The sequence below is a fragment of the Dysidea avara genome, chromosome 14 (genome assembly GCF_963678975.1).
Source record: "Dysidea avara chromosome 14, odDysAvar1.4, whole genome shotgun sequence".
NCBI classification, from domain to species: Eukaryota; Metazoa; Porifera; class Demospongiae; order Dictyoceratida; family Dysideidae; genus Dysidea; species Dysidea avara.
Window position 1 is genome coordinate 14,723,310 of NC_089285.1, and position 16,000 is coordinate 14,739,309.

General features: G+C 38.1%; 1 protein-coding gene across 1 annotated transcript in view; it reads right to left on the minus strand.

Moving 5' to 3' along the window:
• Positions 1 to 16,000, minus strand: part of LOC136243878 (stalled ribosome sensor GCN1-like) — a 51,490-nt gene that overhangs the window by 10,718 nt on the left and 24,772 nt on the right. Inside the window, exons 17-38 of the mRNA XM_066035435.1 lie at positions 15,494 to 15,777; positions 15,058 to 15,153; positions 12,549 to 12,983; positions 12,205 to 12,444; positions 11,547 to 11,693; positions 11,357 to 11,500; positions 10,913 to 11,191; positions 9,495 to 9,609; positions 8,922 to 9,101; positions 8,481 to 8,770; positions 8,294 to 8,432; positions 7,911 to 8,107; positions 5,353 to 5,991; positions 4,932 to 5,189; positions 4,672 to 4,812; positions 4,061 to 4,174; positions 3,680 to 3,835; positions 3,514 to 3,627; positions 3,315 to 3,428; positions 2,896 to 3,012; positions 2,588 to 2,787; positions 1,482 to 1,596 (exon numbers count right to left, since the gene is read on the minus strand). Coding sequence (XP_065891507.1) covers positions 1,482 to 1,596; positions 2,588 to 2,787; positions 2,896 to 3,012; positions 3,315 to 3,428; positions 3,514 to 3,627; positions 3,680 to 3,835; positions 4,061 to 4,174; positions 4,672 to 4,812; positions 4,932 to 5,189; positions 5,353 to 5,991; positions 7,911 to 8,107; positions 8,294 to 8,432; positions 8,481 to 8,770; positions 8,922 to 9,101; positions 9,495 to 9,609; positions 10,913 to 11,191; positions 11,357 to 11,500; positions 11,547 to 11,693; positions 12,205 to 12,444; positions 12,549 to 12,983; positions 15,058 to 15,153; positions 15,494 to 15,777 — 4,514 coding nt within the window. The remainder of the gene's footprint in view (positions 1 to 1,481; positions 1,597 to 2,587; positions 2,788 to 2,895; positions 3,013 to 3,314; positions 3,429 to 3,513; positions 3,628 to 3,679; positions 3,836 to 4,060; positions 4,175 to 4,671; positions 4,813 to 4,931; positions 5,190 to 5,352; positions 5,992 to 7,910; positions 8,108 to 8,293; positions 8,433 to 8,480; positions 8,771 to 8,921; positions 9,102 to 9,494; positions 9,610 to 10,912; positions 11,192 to 11,356; positions 11,501 to 11,546; positions 11,694 to 12,204; positions 12,445 to 12,548; positions 12,984 to 15,057; positions 15,154 to 15,493; positions 15,778 to 16,000) is intronic.

The window sequence follows — 16,000 nt, forward strand, 5'->3', positions numbered from 1 at the left end:
TGGTCTGTATTCTAAAACGTGCCAAAACACTTGTGAATAAGCTATAGCACTAGTTCTTAACATTATGAGCCATGGAAAAAACAAAGGGTCCTTCAATCGATCCAGTTTATCTTAATATTTATGTAATGTATAAAGGGAATGAACGGTGCTATTCATGTTAAATATAAAAATCACAGTGTGCATTAATTAAGGCACTTTCTATTTCTATGGCTTATTATTAACTTGAAGTCTGACTATAGTTTGCTGATGTGGGCAGCTGGCAAATATGCCTGAAACAACAACAGTGGTCTCCTACACTACTTGTGGATCCATCAGTATCAGAGCAGTAGAACTATCATTCTTATCGAATCTTGTGACTGGATCCCACCAGCCTTGACTTTATATAATCAGGTAGCCTGGACTCCAACTGGGCTACATTGAGAATGTAGCCTGGGCAACCTACTTTATTCCACGGACTGGACTCGCGGACTGAGCTGGAAACAGCTTTTAAACAATAATCCAGGCATTATCCATCTCTTGCAACAGTGGAGACACCACTATCGTGCTACAACTACTGGTACTGCTCTTTCACATGCACTAATTAATTAGAATACACTTACGATAAACATGTACTCGCAGTGATAAAGAGTGATAGAGTAGATGTTTTCCTTGTTGCTTTTAAAATATTTTTTACCCCGGGCTAGATGGTCTGCCCTTGCCACCACCCCCAGCACCAGTTGGCATGTGCTAGACAACTGTTAGAAGATAAAATAGGTTGGTCCCTGTGCCCATCAAAGAGGCCCATCTCTGGAGAGACATCAGCTGATCAAAGTGAGATAGACCTGCTACCATGGATGCACACTGTCGCAGAGCGCAACAGTGAAAAAGACAGTGTGCACCTCATCCAGGCCAGAGTACGGCTATATGTAGTTGAACTTCGGTGGGACAGTAGGTCAGCCAGATGTCTATAGAAAACTACTGCCTCTTTTCCCATACCCCCAGTAGTAGTAAACACAAGGGAGGTAAAAGTTTCAGTACTTAATGCTAGGACTGCAGTGATGAGCTAGTTTAGTTGCATAGCCCCATCACCTTGCCTGGTGGTGCCACCTAGCTACCTGCTAAGGATAATTACTGGCTTACCTCTACAGTGGTAACACTAGCTAGTGCTAAAGCAACAAAGGAAAATATCTACGCTATATCAATAGCCTCTATCACGCTATATCACTGCTAATACACATGTATCGTAAGTGTATTCTAATTAATTAGTGCATGTGCTAGTTTCATGACTTGTAAAGAAGAGCAGTACCAGCAGTTGTAGCTCGACAGTGGTGTCTCCTGAGATGGATAATGCCTGGATTATTGTTTAAAAGCTGTTTCCAGCTCAGTCCGTGAGTCAAGTCCGCGAGTCCAGTCCGTGGAATAAAGTAGGCCAGCCCGGGCACCCCATGCACTGTGGATTTGGTCACACATATATGTATAGACATACAAGCTTATTAACATACTTGTGATGTCTGAAGCAGTGTCAGCAAAGTTTGTTTAAGATCATCAATTACTGCCACCTTGACTTTGTCACCAACGATATTAATTATTACACCAATTGCTTGTAGAAGCGTTTCTCTGCACAAGAAATAAAGTGTGGTTATTAAATATTACAATGGTGGAGTACATGTAACAATATCAGGTGTGCACTTAATGTACCACTTTGTAATGTACCACTTTGTGTGGCAGTTCAAAGGTGCCACCAGTGCCAAAATTTGTATGTGGCACTGCTGCAGACCACACTGAGTGCTGAGTGCATTATAACTTATTATGCACTTGTTTCGGCTTTGCAGACCACAGTAAGCGAGTTATAAGTTAAAATGCACTGATTGCAGTGCAATACACAGATATTGTACTGGCTGCAGTTTCTACGGAATCATGTAAAAGTCGATTGTGGCGTCGTACCGTCACCAAACATCACCAGACCAAACGCCACCAATATGTATAGCAAGCAGTATCAAAAGTATCCAAAGATGATTGTAAAAGCCAACACAGTGGCCACAACTAATCTACATATGTATCAATGTACTTCTATACTTCACTAGGGTTAAATCATAGTCCGTCTTTGACACCAAGTCAATAGAACTATTGTATTCTACACAATCCTCACTGTTACATTTGATTGTGGTTTGTCTTGCCACTAGATTTGATTTTAACCAGTGTAGATAGACTAGTAGTGTTTACTAGTTAGGTTTTGCTACCAATCTACTAGCTGCTTTTTTCGGTTGAGTGAACCATGAGTGATCAAGTGATCATGTATGTTGAGCACGCAATGGATGCAGAGCCCATATAAAGCCCTACATACTAGCATTGGTCAAATGATATTTCAGATGGCTGAGGTATTGTAGAGGCTAACGGCAACTGACGTTAGAACCTGGCCTGTTTTGAAAGGTGCAGCTGCCCTGTAAGACCCTCTCCACCTATTAGTGGTACATAACAGTAATACAATGTGCCTCAAGCTCTTCCTGATGTAAATGAACAAGCCTGAAGGCTGAAGGCGAGTGCATTTATACCAGGCAGAGCACTTAATTGTGCCCATTGCATTACTAACAAACACCATATAACATACCGGACAGAAGCATCATCATTTTTCTTGATGCCATTGTGTAATTCAGTAATCAAGCTGTCCAGACGTGACACATATGGTGCAATTTCCTTTAGACCATCAACTGCCAGCAATCTCACATTACGCAAAGACTGTTTATCATTAAGAGTTTTTACATATGACGTCTGCAACTGGGGCATAAATGACCTTGCTGCCCTTCCCACCTATGGTAGAATTAAATGACCTCATTATACGAAATAGTTCATTACAATCCTATAGAATTAACACCTCTAAATATTTCTTTTACAACAAAATATACTAATGGCAAATACCTTCTTTATCAGTTCATTTAGAGCCTCCAGGGTGGCCAGACGTACATTCCAGCCATGACGGTCACCATACACTCTGATCAATGGACCTCCTAACTGTAGTACACACTTTGATAGCACCTACACAAACCATGAAGATCAAATGATCAAGAACTTTAAATTTCAAAATCAGTACAACTAATAAAAATATTACATTACATGCTGAAGGTACATGTATGTAAACTTAGTTCACAATATGCACTCTCATTTTACCACCAACCACATAATATATATATATATATATATAGCCTACAAGATGTTTCAATAGCATCATACTGTACAACAAGAGAAATAACTGACTTCACATGCCGTAGTTAGCAACAGTTGTTATGTGAATAGTCTCATCAAATGCTCAAGAACATTATTTTATGATATAATATTACCTCCACTGGAGACAAGTGAACAAGCAATATAATAACACGAGCTGACTCTTCTTTTTCATCCGGAGTTCCATGAAACAATCCATCTTTGGCCATGATGACAATAGGATCTATTCCCTGTAAAGAATACATAAATGTACATGTTACACAATACATGTAGATCATCATACACAAAGTCTAACACAAAAAAGTGTTACAGCACCTTTAAAGCAAATCCAGGGAGCTCACTGTTATCTAGTCGTTCTTCCTGTATAGTAGTCAAACACTTGTGCACACAACCAACTAATCGTGAGAGCTCTTTAGATTGTTCTGTTTTCTGAACAAAAAAATGCAGTTAAACTATTTACTTGATAAATATATAGACCTACTTTGATGACAGCCCGCATAGCTAACCATGCCTTCTCAATAACAAGCTCTTCGGGATCTGAAAACTGACGCAGTAAAAATGGTAACATAGTTGGTATGAGCTCCTTCAGATCCAATGAGCTTTGTTCACACATTGCTTGTAACAGTGACATTGCGGTCTATATGGGTAGGAAGAATTACATAATCATACAACAACACAACCTGATTTTATTTTTCTGGTACTACAAACAAAAATGATACGTAATTACAGGCTTATATACACACACACTTAGTAGCAATACAAGGGTATATATCCTGTAATGTACAGTGTAATGTAACTTCATACAGATAGCCAACTGCTACCACATTTAGGAATTACTGTACTAGCATACTACAAAACTTACAGTACGAGTGTTGGGAAATTGGCTTTTACAAGCTTTATGAAGTTCTTCCATGAGAAGTACCGGACCAGGATCAATAGTGACACTCAACACAACTGCCTCTGCTGCAGTCCATGCCTACACAATAGATAATACAGCACGTCCAAATTTGGATAATTGACAAGTGCTTATAAATTGGCATGTACATGGAACACCTGTGAAGGATGGCTGTCGTATTATTCTGTCATGTTTATTACAGTAGGGTGTAGTGTATCTCTTCACAATCACTAAAGATTTCTCCCATGTTGTGAGGAAAATACCTTTTTGTATGTTAAGAGGAATGATGAAGTGGTTATGTGGAAGTCATGATATATACGTCACTGTCTGCACTAAAGGATAGCTGCAACTGCTGGCTACAGAAATTAGTGCTGATAGGGAAATTATAAAACAGTGGTGAACTGGTGAGAAAATATTTTGCATTGGTACTTCCTCAGTTAACCAAACCCTTGAACACCTGAAGTGAGTGTTTTAGAGTATTTTTGCCAACTGCTATATGTTCTATTAAAGTAATTGTATGATGTTCTGCAGTAAATTTTATCTACTTGTAGTACTTAATTACAACAATAGTTTCCAACCTCTTCATTCTCATCTCGTGAAAGCTCCTCCAATGACTGAATCAGTGCTGGAATTATCTTAGGAAGGTGTTTATGTAGAGAGTCACCAGCCACAGAAGATAACAGTGCAAGTGCTCGAGCATTGACAGGTGGTGCTGTCAGCTGTATGAAATTGGAGACAGAACAATATATGTAATACTACCCATACCATATGTAAATGTTAAGCCACTACACACTACACACTACACACATTATGTGGCTACACAAACATACAGACACACCTTAGGAATCAAATAAGGTAACACAACTGAACTCTTTACACTCATTGCTTGTTTCAATGCATCCAGAGCTAGTTCTCTCCCATCCTCTTCACCATTAAGAGCAGTAAGCAGAGGAGGTAGAATGCTATCCAATATCTTGGAGCCGACTGACGAGTGTAGGGCATTAAATGCAGAAGCTGCAGACTGTCTAACTTCAATATCAGGATCAGACAAAGCTTTCAACACAATAGAAACCAGTGACTCTAAGTGGAGACTGACCTGTAAACCATATAAATCATATTAGCATTCTGATTTTGATACTTAATGCACTTCAACATCAATAATAATATAATGGGAGGCCATGTCCACTTTAGTTATACAAGTGGACACTACTATGAGACTTACAGTACATGCACAATGTTCTATCAGTTTATGTACTTACATTATCATGAGATGAGTACTGGATAAGCTCAGACACACCAAAACACACTCCTTGTCGCTCTAGTGGATCGGAGGATGACATTTTCTTCTCAAGCAGTGGCAGGATGTCAGGAAGTATCCTCTCTCCCAGTTTACGCAGCAAGTCTCCCAAGCTGTGAGCAGCCGCCTGACGTTTGTCAAATCCACTGCTACTGAGACAGGACAGTAGGAGATCAATAAGTATATCAAGAACATCTCTCAGTGTCTTCGGAGTGTTTGTAACTATTACTTTCCATATGTGAAGAGCATTTTGTCGTACAAGAATAGAAATATCAGATCGAGCCAAGTACAGTCCAGCCAGTACTCTATTACGTCGTTCCAGGCCCAATACATCAATCAATGCTTTCCTTGCCTCCTCAGTACCAAAGTTATCATCTTCGGCACTTTCCGTGGACATTTTACCAGACACTCCAGACAGGCAGTACAACAAGTCACCCATCAACTGTACACTGGCTAGTCTGATACGCCAGTTGTCGTCCAGTAGACCTTCCTGTAACCGAGGCAAGAAATGTTCCACTGCAGAATCAGCATATTGATTGATGATGCCTTGTCCTGCCTTCAACGCTGTATCACGAATGTATTCTATTTCATCTGAGAGTCCCTGTAATTTTAGTACATTAACAAGTAACATTGTTAGAAGTTTTTATTATCATGAACCACTGTCGTGGTTCATAAATAGGGATAGCCAGAAACTTTTCAAAACTTTCTAATAGAACACACACCAGAAACAGCCTTCTAGGATTTTCAAGTATGTTTCAATGAAAAGTGTTATTAAGGCTGAACAATAATTATTGTACACCAGGAAATAGTTTTAAACATTTTTGAGCTCCCCAAAATAGCTTCAAATCTCCATCTTCTTGTTTCGTGATTGTAGAGCCCAGGTCTGTGTACAACCCTACCCAGATCTTTGTTGTAGTTAGGTCTACGAGATATAGAACAAAAGTTATAGTTTTGAGATGCCATAGACCATAGGCTCACAAAGCCATAGAAGTGACACTTTGAAATGCTGCTTGCAGCAATGCATGGAACTATAAAACGTGTTAAGACTTGTTAATCTAAACATTAAATTCTTCATTTCCACATTGTCACAAAGTGGAGTTAGCCACACTTAATATTATCCACACACTAAGTGCATTAATTGGAGTCAAGCATGTTGTTTTGTGGTATACTATGTTTTTCGCAACTTTTCTTTTACCAGTTAACTACAGCAAAATGGACTTATCTACCTAGTGAGTACCTACTAAAAGGAAAGCAGTATTGTTGACTGTGGCATTTGCTGTTGATTGTGAAGATAATTTAGCTATCACTAGTATAAATAATTTCAGTCTGCATTATTTGAATCTACTTTAAATAATACATAGTTACACTTTTAAGTAATACCCCTTTGAGGACCAAAGCCCAATATATTGAGCGCAAGCACATGAGCTTGTATAGGCCCTTATATCTTCTAGTCTGTACACAGTAGAAAGAATTCACTAACACCACAATACTCACCATGAAATTCCTAACAAAATCATATAACAAGCATCGCTTTGTTCAAAGAAAATCTCTGCTGCTAGACTGCCAGGAAAAGTAATTCTTCCATTTTTGTCCACCATTACTCTACACCCACTACTTTAATTGGCCATATCTTGACGTTGTTGTGTCCCAGCACATTAAACTAAATGCCATTAGACTCAGCACATGATGGCAATTCGATTGGCATACAAAAGATCACATGACCCCCTCATAAATATGCGACAATGCAAAAACAAAGTAGACACTTGGGTGGAGATGACATCGCCAGTTCATCGCTTCATTTCACAAGTACTGTTTTGCGTAGAACACAACTGTTAAGATATTATTGTAGTGTATGAAATTATTATTAAGTTAATGCCAAACAATAATTTGTCTTTGTTTCACAGAAGACCACTGCTTTTCTTATCACACAATAATACACGTTCTTAGAAACGCACAATATTCTTTGCCAATTTATATACGTATGCAGTTTCAAACAGACATATCTCATGAAGCATTTGTCAGATCTCTTAGAAAAATAGATTTAATATTAATTGGAAAAGAGCAAGCTACCTAACTGTGTGTAAACTTTCAACATACAACAAGGAACTCACCCACTACAACGCGCTGAATCATTTCATGTATTTCCACCTTCGTATCATCATTGTGCTTGTCTGACGTCACATGATATCTATATATCAACTGAATCGCCTTCACATGAGGAATAACATGACGTCAAGAGAAGGTTGATAGGATGAAGTACGGCTGAGTTATGGCCTTTTGTATATCGCCATGTGAGGAAGGAAGACGGAGAGATAGTTCTTTTGTTCTTTCAAAGTATAGCAGGAAGCTCTGGTTTGGATGGACAAAGTATGGGACCGTTTAAACCAAAATTTAATGTTGAGTAAGATGGTGTTTGTCATTTTTAGATAGCAGTTATTTCATGATCACAACTAATGATCCTTATTTACATTTTTTTTTGTTTTCTTAGTAATGTTTAGAGCAGTACATATGTATTCTTACCTTTAATATACATGGCAGAATTTCAGATATAAATGATGTAAATTTCTCCTTAAATATAGAAGGTAGATAAATGAACAGCATAAGAAATCCATCTCGTATGTGAGGAGCTTTTGATTCATCTTCAATGTGGTTGATAAAGTTGGGCATCATGTTCACCAAATGATCAACTCCTTGAGACCACAGCACTTCTCCAAGCCCTACATGGCATGCATATAAACTGTAACATTCAACATACATAAGATATCATAAAAATGAAATAATATAAGAAAATTACTTGTCCTGCATTACATAAAGGGAGAGAGATAAGTGTGGACAACAGCAAATTTAAGGAATGAAGGTGAAACTGCACTTGATGGACAGTTATTCACGACATCACTAATCACCTTGTGCAGCTCCAGCACGGTCAACAGATCCAGTGTTAGACTTCAATGTTGTCAACAACCATGACAACAGTTCCTTCAAGGCCTCACTTTCCATACCAGTTGCCATCGTTCCAAGAGCCTTAGCAGCATAACTACGAACCTAGTGTAATCAAATAGTATATTTGTATATAATAAAATCACAATCTACCTCAGGAACAGGATCAACTAGTGCTTGTTTTAAACGAGGAAGCACTGCTGACATGTATGGCTCCAGTTCCTTAGGTTCAGTTAATGAGTACATGTTAGCTATAATCTGGGTAGCCATTTTCTTGCTTTCAGTTGACCTCAGTTGCAGTGCTCGCTCAAGGATTGGCATTATCAAAGCCAGTGATGGAGCATCCACAACATGTACAAACTCAGTCTCCAGTAGTAACTTAAGACAAGAAGTAGCTTGGTTGTTTGGGTCTGATAGTCCAGCAAGAAGGGATGGAACCAATGCTGTAAAATAAGTCATAACATCTAGTGTAATAGCATATGTACATAGACATACATACATACATACATACATACATACATACATACATACATACATACATACATACATACATACATACATACATACATACATTCACACACACGTATTGGATACCTTGCACTTCAGGATTCTTAATCACAGAACCAATCTTCTTTAATGCTTGATTACTAGCTGTTTGCACTTTAGAATGAGAATCAGCTAATCCCTCAATTAATGGTGGCACGATACTGGGCAGGCAAGAAGATAGTTGCTTGGGTGCACAAAATGCCATAGTGCCCAACAATTCAGCACTCCCTGTATCAAGAACATTGTATTTACAGATTACACTGTACATCCACACAAGGTAAACAACTGTAATATTAGAGTCAAATGTGTGGCAGAAACCACAACTCTATGAAATACAAAAGAAGTACATGCTTTTACTGTCAAAGCAAGAGTCTATTGGACTCAGGTTATCAACCTCCCAACACATCGTAACAGCAAAATAATTCACTGCTGCAAATGTTAGTGTGTTATGCTCTGAAACTTATCTAGTCCTGTGGTAGTTATAGAAGGAAGAAATGCAGTCACAAAGTGAAGAGATAGTGTTCATAAGAAGATCAAAACACTAGGCGTCTGTTTTGGTCACAAGGTGTGGCACAAAGGGAGGTTTATAATATTATTCAACCTGAACACACATGTACTCACCTGCTTTAGTTCTCCACTGATCTTCATCTAGTGCAGTCAGTAACGAAGGCAGTACCATCTTAACACCATGACCACTCAAGTTTGCCATTATAGTACTTGCTGTGTTCTCTGCAGCCTAATATGAACAATTATAACTAGTACACACACTACCGAGCTACTATTTACATCTAAATATGACGCACTAATTGAAATACTATGGTTTTTTCATACAACATACTTGTGTAATTTTCACTAATTACACATCCTGACCAAATTTTAGAAATTAGTTGATCTACTATGCACAAGCAACAACACCATTGAACTGTTCACTTTTAATGTATAGAGCATTTACATATCCATGGTAATGTAAATGATGCCATATCCTTGTATCAAGCTGAATTCGGCCAGAAACCAAGTGAAAAAGTTAGTATTTTATGTGTAGACGACAGAAATTATAATTAGAAAAGACGCTAGGTGTAGGAGATCTATATCCCAAAAGGGCAGTTTCTTTTGGAAGTAAAACGTACATTGAGACAAATTACGGGCTATTCATGACTACAAGGTGGCTAAACAACTGGAATCTATATTACAGGACTTTATATCCATCACCACAGAACCGTACAGCCACATCCACTAATTCCAACTTTACTCTCATCATAATCTCAGAAGACTTGTACGGGTCACCACTTGACTTAGAAATAGTAAGCAGCCAGACCATTTAACTTCTGACAACAAAATTTGATATATTTGAAATTCACGTATAAAAAAAGTTTAATGGTTTGGTTTTGCTAGCAGCTTTTCCAAGCTAAGTGGAGAGCCAGGTGTACAAGCAGTATGAGACATTGATGGAGCTCTGGCTGATGTTGAAACTAGTGGATATGGTTGTATGGTTCTGTGATGGTGGATAAAGTCCTGTACTATAGTCATTTTTGCCAGTTTGGTATGAATAGCCAGTAATCGATCAATACACATTTCTCTTCCCTACGAAACTGCCCTGTTGGGATACAGTACAGATCACCCATGCCTGGTATCTACTTGAAATATTATTCCTGTCACCAACACTTAAAATACTCACTTAGTTTCTGGCTGATAGAAGTTCCAGCTTGGTACAAGAACATGGCGTCAATTACATTATTATGGATATGCAAATGCTCTATAGTCACCCTACCAACATACAGCCTGTTTTCATCGGGAGATACGTATGTCTGTATGTTCTTTCATGTATTAGGTGAGTACTCCTGAGTGATATATATCACATACAGTTGTGGTATATCAATTCCAAAATTCCAAATGTCACATAGAGGCTTTAGTTCCAACATGAAGACCACTACATTTTGCTCATATAGATGTTGAATGACAAACACAAGATACAAACAAGCAAACATACACAAACACAGCAAAAACAATTTTAGGAAATCAGGTGTTGTGAAATGACATACCTCTCGCACATACTGGTTTCCGTCTCCATAACATACCAGCAGGTCAGGTAGTATCTTCACCACATATGGCTCAAATAGTCTGCCCAGCATTGTACAAAGCAACTCAAACACTAGCAGTGCCCCTTCTCTATGCTGATAGCTCTTCTTGTTTTGAATAGCTTCTTGAAGACGTTGCATGACATTGTACTGTTTTAGTGAAGGAATTCCAATGCCCTTCACTATGGCAGTTAGTCCATAAGCTGCTCCCTTACGTTCCCCATATGTTTTGGCATGGAACAGCTGAACAGACATGACAAATGTGGACAAACAAAAGCATAATAAAAGCAGTAAAGCATGATAGTAATAGATTCCATGCAAAATATCATGATAATTCTGTCCTTTAATTTTTTTCAATAAAAAATATGTATACAACATTTTAATAGCTTTGAATATGTAATGTATTACCTTATCAAGCAGAGTTTCAATAGTACCAGCAGCTTGAGGTTTAATACATGCAACCAGTGGTGGTAAACATTTAGCAACTGCCTCTTGAACTGTTTGGGAAGGTGTGTCTAAAGTTTCTAGTAGTAAATGGACAATTGGTTCCACCTACAGATTTAGAGTAATCAGTATTGTTATCCTCTCAACCACTTACTTCATCATCATCCTTATTGAGGTGTTGAGCTAATGTTCCCATCAGTATAACTGCTGAATGTCTAGTAGTGTCTAATGCTTCATTATCTTTTGATGTTTTTAGGTGAGTCTTAAATAGCTCCATCAGAGAAGAACATATATCAATTATCTACAATAGTACAGCGTAGTAATACGTAGTTATGACATAATCAGTGAGGTGTGGTCCTATCTTATTTGTCTACTCAAGAGGTGCTTATATGTAGTGAAGAAAGGTGATAGAGCTTAAACTTAACCAGTAATCGATTCCCTATTCATAGCAAGCATGATGGTGTAACTTTCAACTCTGTATGTCATTCCGCATGTAAGTTATGCACAACCATTTTAGCAAGAGTTCATAATATATAATTTTTATATATTATGAACTCTTGGTTTTAGTAAGCACCTGTAATTTATTTCCCTATACTTGCTGTACAAATCAATTGTTGCTGTCACTTTGTAGGGCTGTAACTGAAAAAGTTATTGGCATAAGAGGCTGAATCTTTGCCAGAGCATGCCTTTTGCTAAGTAAATTATTAAATATTATGAAACAGGCATTCAAAAATGCACAATCATGTCAGGTTTTCACAGATCCGGTCACATATATATACTGTACACTGTTAATAATACACAGTACACACTACCTGTTGATGAGTGCTGATGGCATTCACTGCTGACTGTATCATACTGGAGCGCACAGTGGTGTTAGCATCTCCCAGTGTATCAGACAACATGAATTGGAAAAACTCTATTGACTCTTCATTAGACAAGTATGGTCCCAGCTGGGATAAACCCATCGCAATACCAACTTTACTATTAGTAAAATCAATAACAACTTCTTGGGATATAACTCGTCCAAAACTATCAGTTTGTACTGGTATAACCTACATAGTAACACACAGTAGTACAGTACATGTGGGTTGTTGTTTCAGTTTCAATACATAAATACATAAATATAAATCCACAAATCAATATTCAATTATTATACCTTGTTTCTCTCCTTGTAGCGATCCATCAAAAGTTGCAGTACGGTAGAACATTTGTCAGGTTTATTCTTAAGCCACACACCTAAAGCTGCTGCACATGATTTCTGCAGGTGTGCACTGCCATTGTCAGTTAACGCCACTACTAACTCGTCTCCTAATTCGTCACTATCAAATGACAAATCCCACATTGTTTGAAGCCGTGATGCCTCCATCTTGATGTCGTCATTTGTATCATTAGCAGCAACAATCATCCTTAGCATGAATTGATTAGAATACGAAGGTAAAGTGTCCCACTGGCCCAAAGCTTTCAGGGCAGTAAAACGCATCAAATGTGATGTACTTGTAAACCAGCTGATGAGGCAGTTCATCATTGTGTCAGTTAGAGGCTCATCACTGAGTGTCTGACATAACTTGATGTAGGAATCAGATAGACTCATCTAAAATGAAACACAACTGTCAGCACCAGTACCTAGTAACCACATATTTTATAACACAAGAGCCACAGCACGCAGTGTATATGGATGTGATGGAACAAATTGAGAACTGATATGGTATTGGGAGTAATGGACTGAGAGACTTACTAAAACCTTTTATGGGCCAACACACACTTTGAAATTCTATTCACATCCTTGCTCATGGCCATTGTTGCATTTGATGATATTGTTGTCAGGCATCTACCATAGAGTAAAAAACTTTGGCGGCACAGCAGTTTGGCAACAACCCACCATAGAAAAATTGGCAGAAAAAAAATTTGGCGAATGGGGACTCCATCTTAATTTCTCTTAATTTACATGCAAATATCTGATCAAAAATATACGATAGATTGTTGAGGGTCTTGTAAGTGTCCTGTCTAGCTATATATAAACACACCATGTGCAAGTGTCATTCGATGGTTATAAATGCTGAGTGCAGTGCCTAGTTTAGTTGTTAATACAGTGAATTCGGGCTCAGCAGTGCAGGCTATCATGAGCCGCATACCAAAGCATTTGGTTTGAATCCCTCACAGGGGGATGAACTGCACATTCTTCATCTCTTTATATTGGTTTGAAAAATTGCAGGATCAATTTCAACGACGTAATGTAATCTGCTCATGTGATTGCCAAAAAAATTGGCGGAAAAACTTTAATGCCATTTACCAACTTCGCCAAAGTTTTTTTACCATCAAAGCAAGTTTCCTATTATACATTAAGCTATGTGCTTAAAACTAGATTTAATATAGCTCTTTTTCTGCCAAAAGCTTAACAATCTTTACCATGAATTGGTAGTCCTGTAATAGATGATTGCACAGAAGTTAAATGGCTTCTTTTTCGTAACGTACAGATTTCTACTATTTGTTCATTTCCTTACTTTAATTAGCTTAGCTGCACAGTGAACAGAGTTATCCTTGAGGTTGGTCTTTAATACAACAGTGTTACTGTTGCTGACTAAGTTGAACACATACCATCGTGTCTGGGATGATGACTTTTGTGGTTAAATACGAAAATACTCTATGTTATGTGAAATGGGTTGAAGCCGTTTAACTTCTGCGCTTCACAGGACTATACAGCTTTAGATACTATATTATTAACTCTTGGTTTTACAGATGATGGGTGGTGATGGGTGGTGATGGGTGGTGATGGGTGGTGATGGGTGGTGATGGGTGGTGATGGGTGGTGATGGGTGGTGATGGGTGGTGATGGGTGGTGATGGGTGGTGATGATGGGTGGTAATGCAAACTTGGAGGCTGGAGACTGCATTGTAGGTGATTAGCCAACAAGTGAATTTGTGTAGGTATATGGTGCATTGGCAGATCAAAGGCTGCTTCTAGTGAAATAAAACTATAGTATATGTCTTAGTGTTCGTTGTTATAAAGGGGTACCTTTGGTCCACACATACCCCTTACCACTAAACAGTAAGGGAAATTCTCTGGTTTCCCATCCTGGACTCAAGCATATTTGCATGCGGGCAGGTGGTCCATTTCGTTCGTTTAGTTTCTATATACACAACCAACTGGAGATGTTGCATGTTAATAGTTATGACACACCCATGAGGTATATGATGACACACCCATGCATTATAAGATTGGCAGCTCTATTTGCCTGGCACAACCATAAAAAGCTGCATAAAGCAAGCTTTAGCCTTTTTAAGTTGCAAAGACAACACAAATATGAAACTTGATAGTACTGCTGACACATGAGCTGACACTATTACAAGATGGCTTTTACTGAGCCTGTACAGAATACAAGAATAACCAGAAAATGATGGAAGAGCGAACATGGAATAATGGAATATTTAGAGTTGACAGTAATCAAATGTAGGCGGTGGACGGGAAGCAGAGAATTTATTTGGAGTGGCCTAATACCACACTCTGTGATGTTGCGTTTGCAAAAATCTTATACATATACCTAAACTGGGGTTGATTGTATGACGTCTAAAGTGAGCATAAAACAATTTAAACATGATAACTTCCTAACTAGAAAAACCCACTATACTCTGATAATTACTACTATGCTTATAAACAACAGAGCTAACCTTAGTTTTCTGTGACACTACCACCGAGCTGTTATCAGCAATCAATGATCCAAGTAACTTCATAGTGTCAACCACAGGAAACAGCTGATGTTGAAACTAGACAAAATGTCAACTATAAACACACACACAAACAGTGGAAAGCGTAAAATTGGTAAAAATTCTAATTTGTAGAAAAAGTAAGATCAAACAACTGCACCTCATATGGGATACTGTATGTATAGAAGAACATACCTCATGTAAGGCAATAATATATACCATATACAACAGATGTACCTAGTCTACAGATTTGATAATGTACAAAGTACTACAATCCAAATTTAACCTGCTGCATAAATTAATACACCACCCTATATTGAATTGTTTCCTTGTCACACAGAAGTAAAAAGGCTAACTAGCTTACTAAGTAGCTACAAACACACACTACACATATGATTACCTCATCATCACTGGAGTGTAAGCTACTAATGCTGACTAGAATTTGAATGACTTTATCTGTGTTTCCATAAGTGTTACTGGTCTCAACCATTGCCTTGATCAGTGGCAGACAACAACTAAACCACAAGTCCACCTTATAAGGCCTACCAAGTGTCGGTAGGTTAGTAACACTTAAAATACCCATCAATCTCTGTACGGCAGTGGGTAGTACCTCTTCACACCACTTGGGGTTCACCGTAGCAACAGGATCCAACACACGAAGTGTTACATGTGCTAGTAACAGAGCTATGGAGCACACAAACAACACACAGTATATAGTAGTATGTATTCTAATAGATTGAGACTATAAATTATTCTTGGAATTTCTGGTTTGATATTTCACATTGTTAAATTCAAGATAATTTTAGTATATATGAGCCATGATAGTATGCTAATTAACATGTAGCGCATGATGGTGAACATTAATTTTTGCAAGGCAATGACGCGATTACACACAGCATAAAAATGG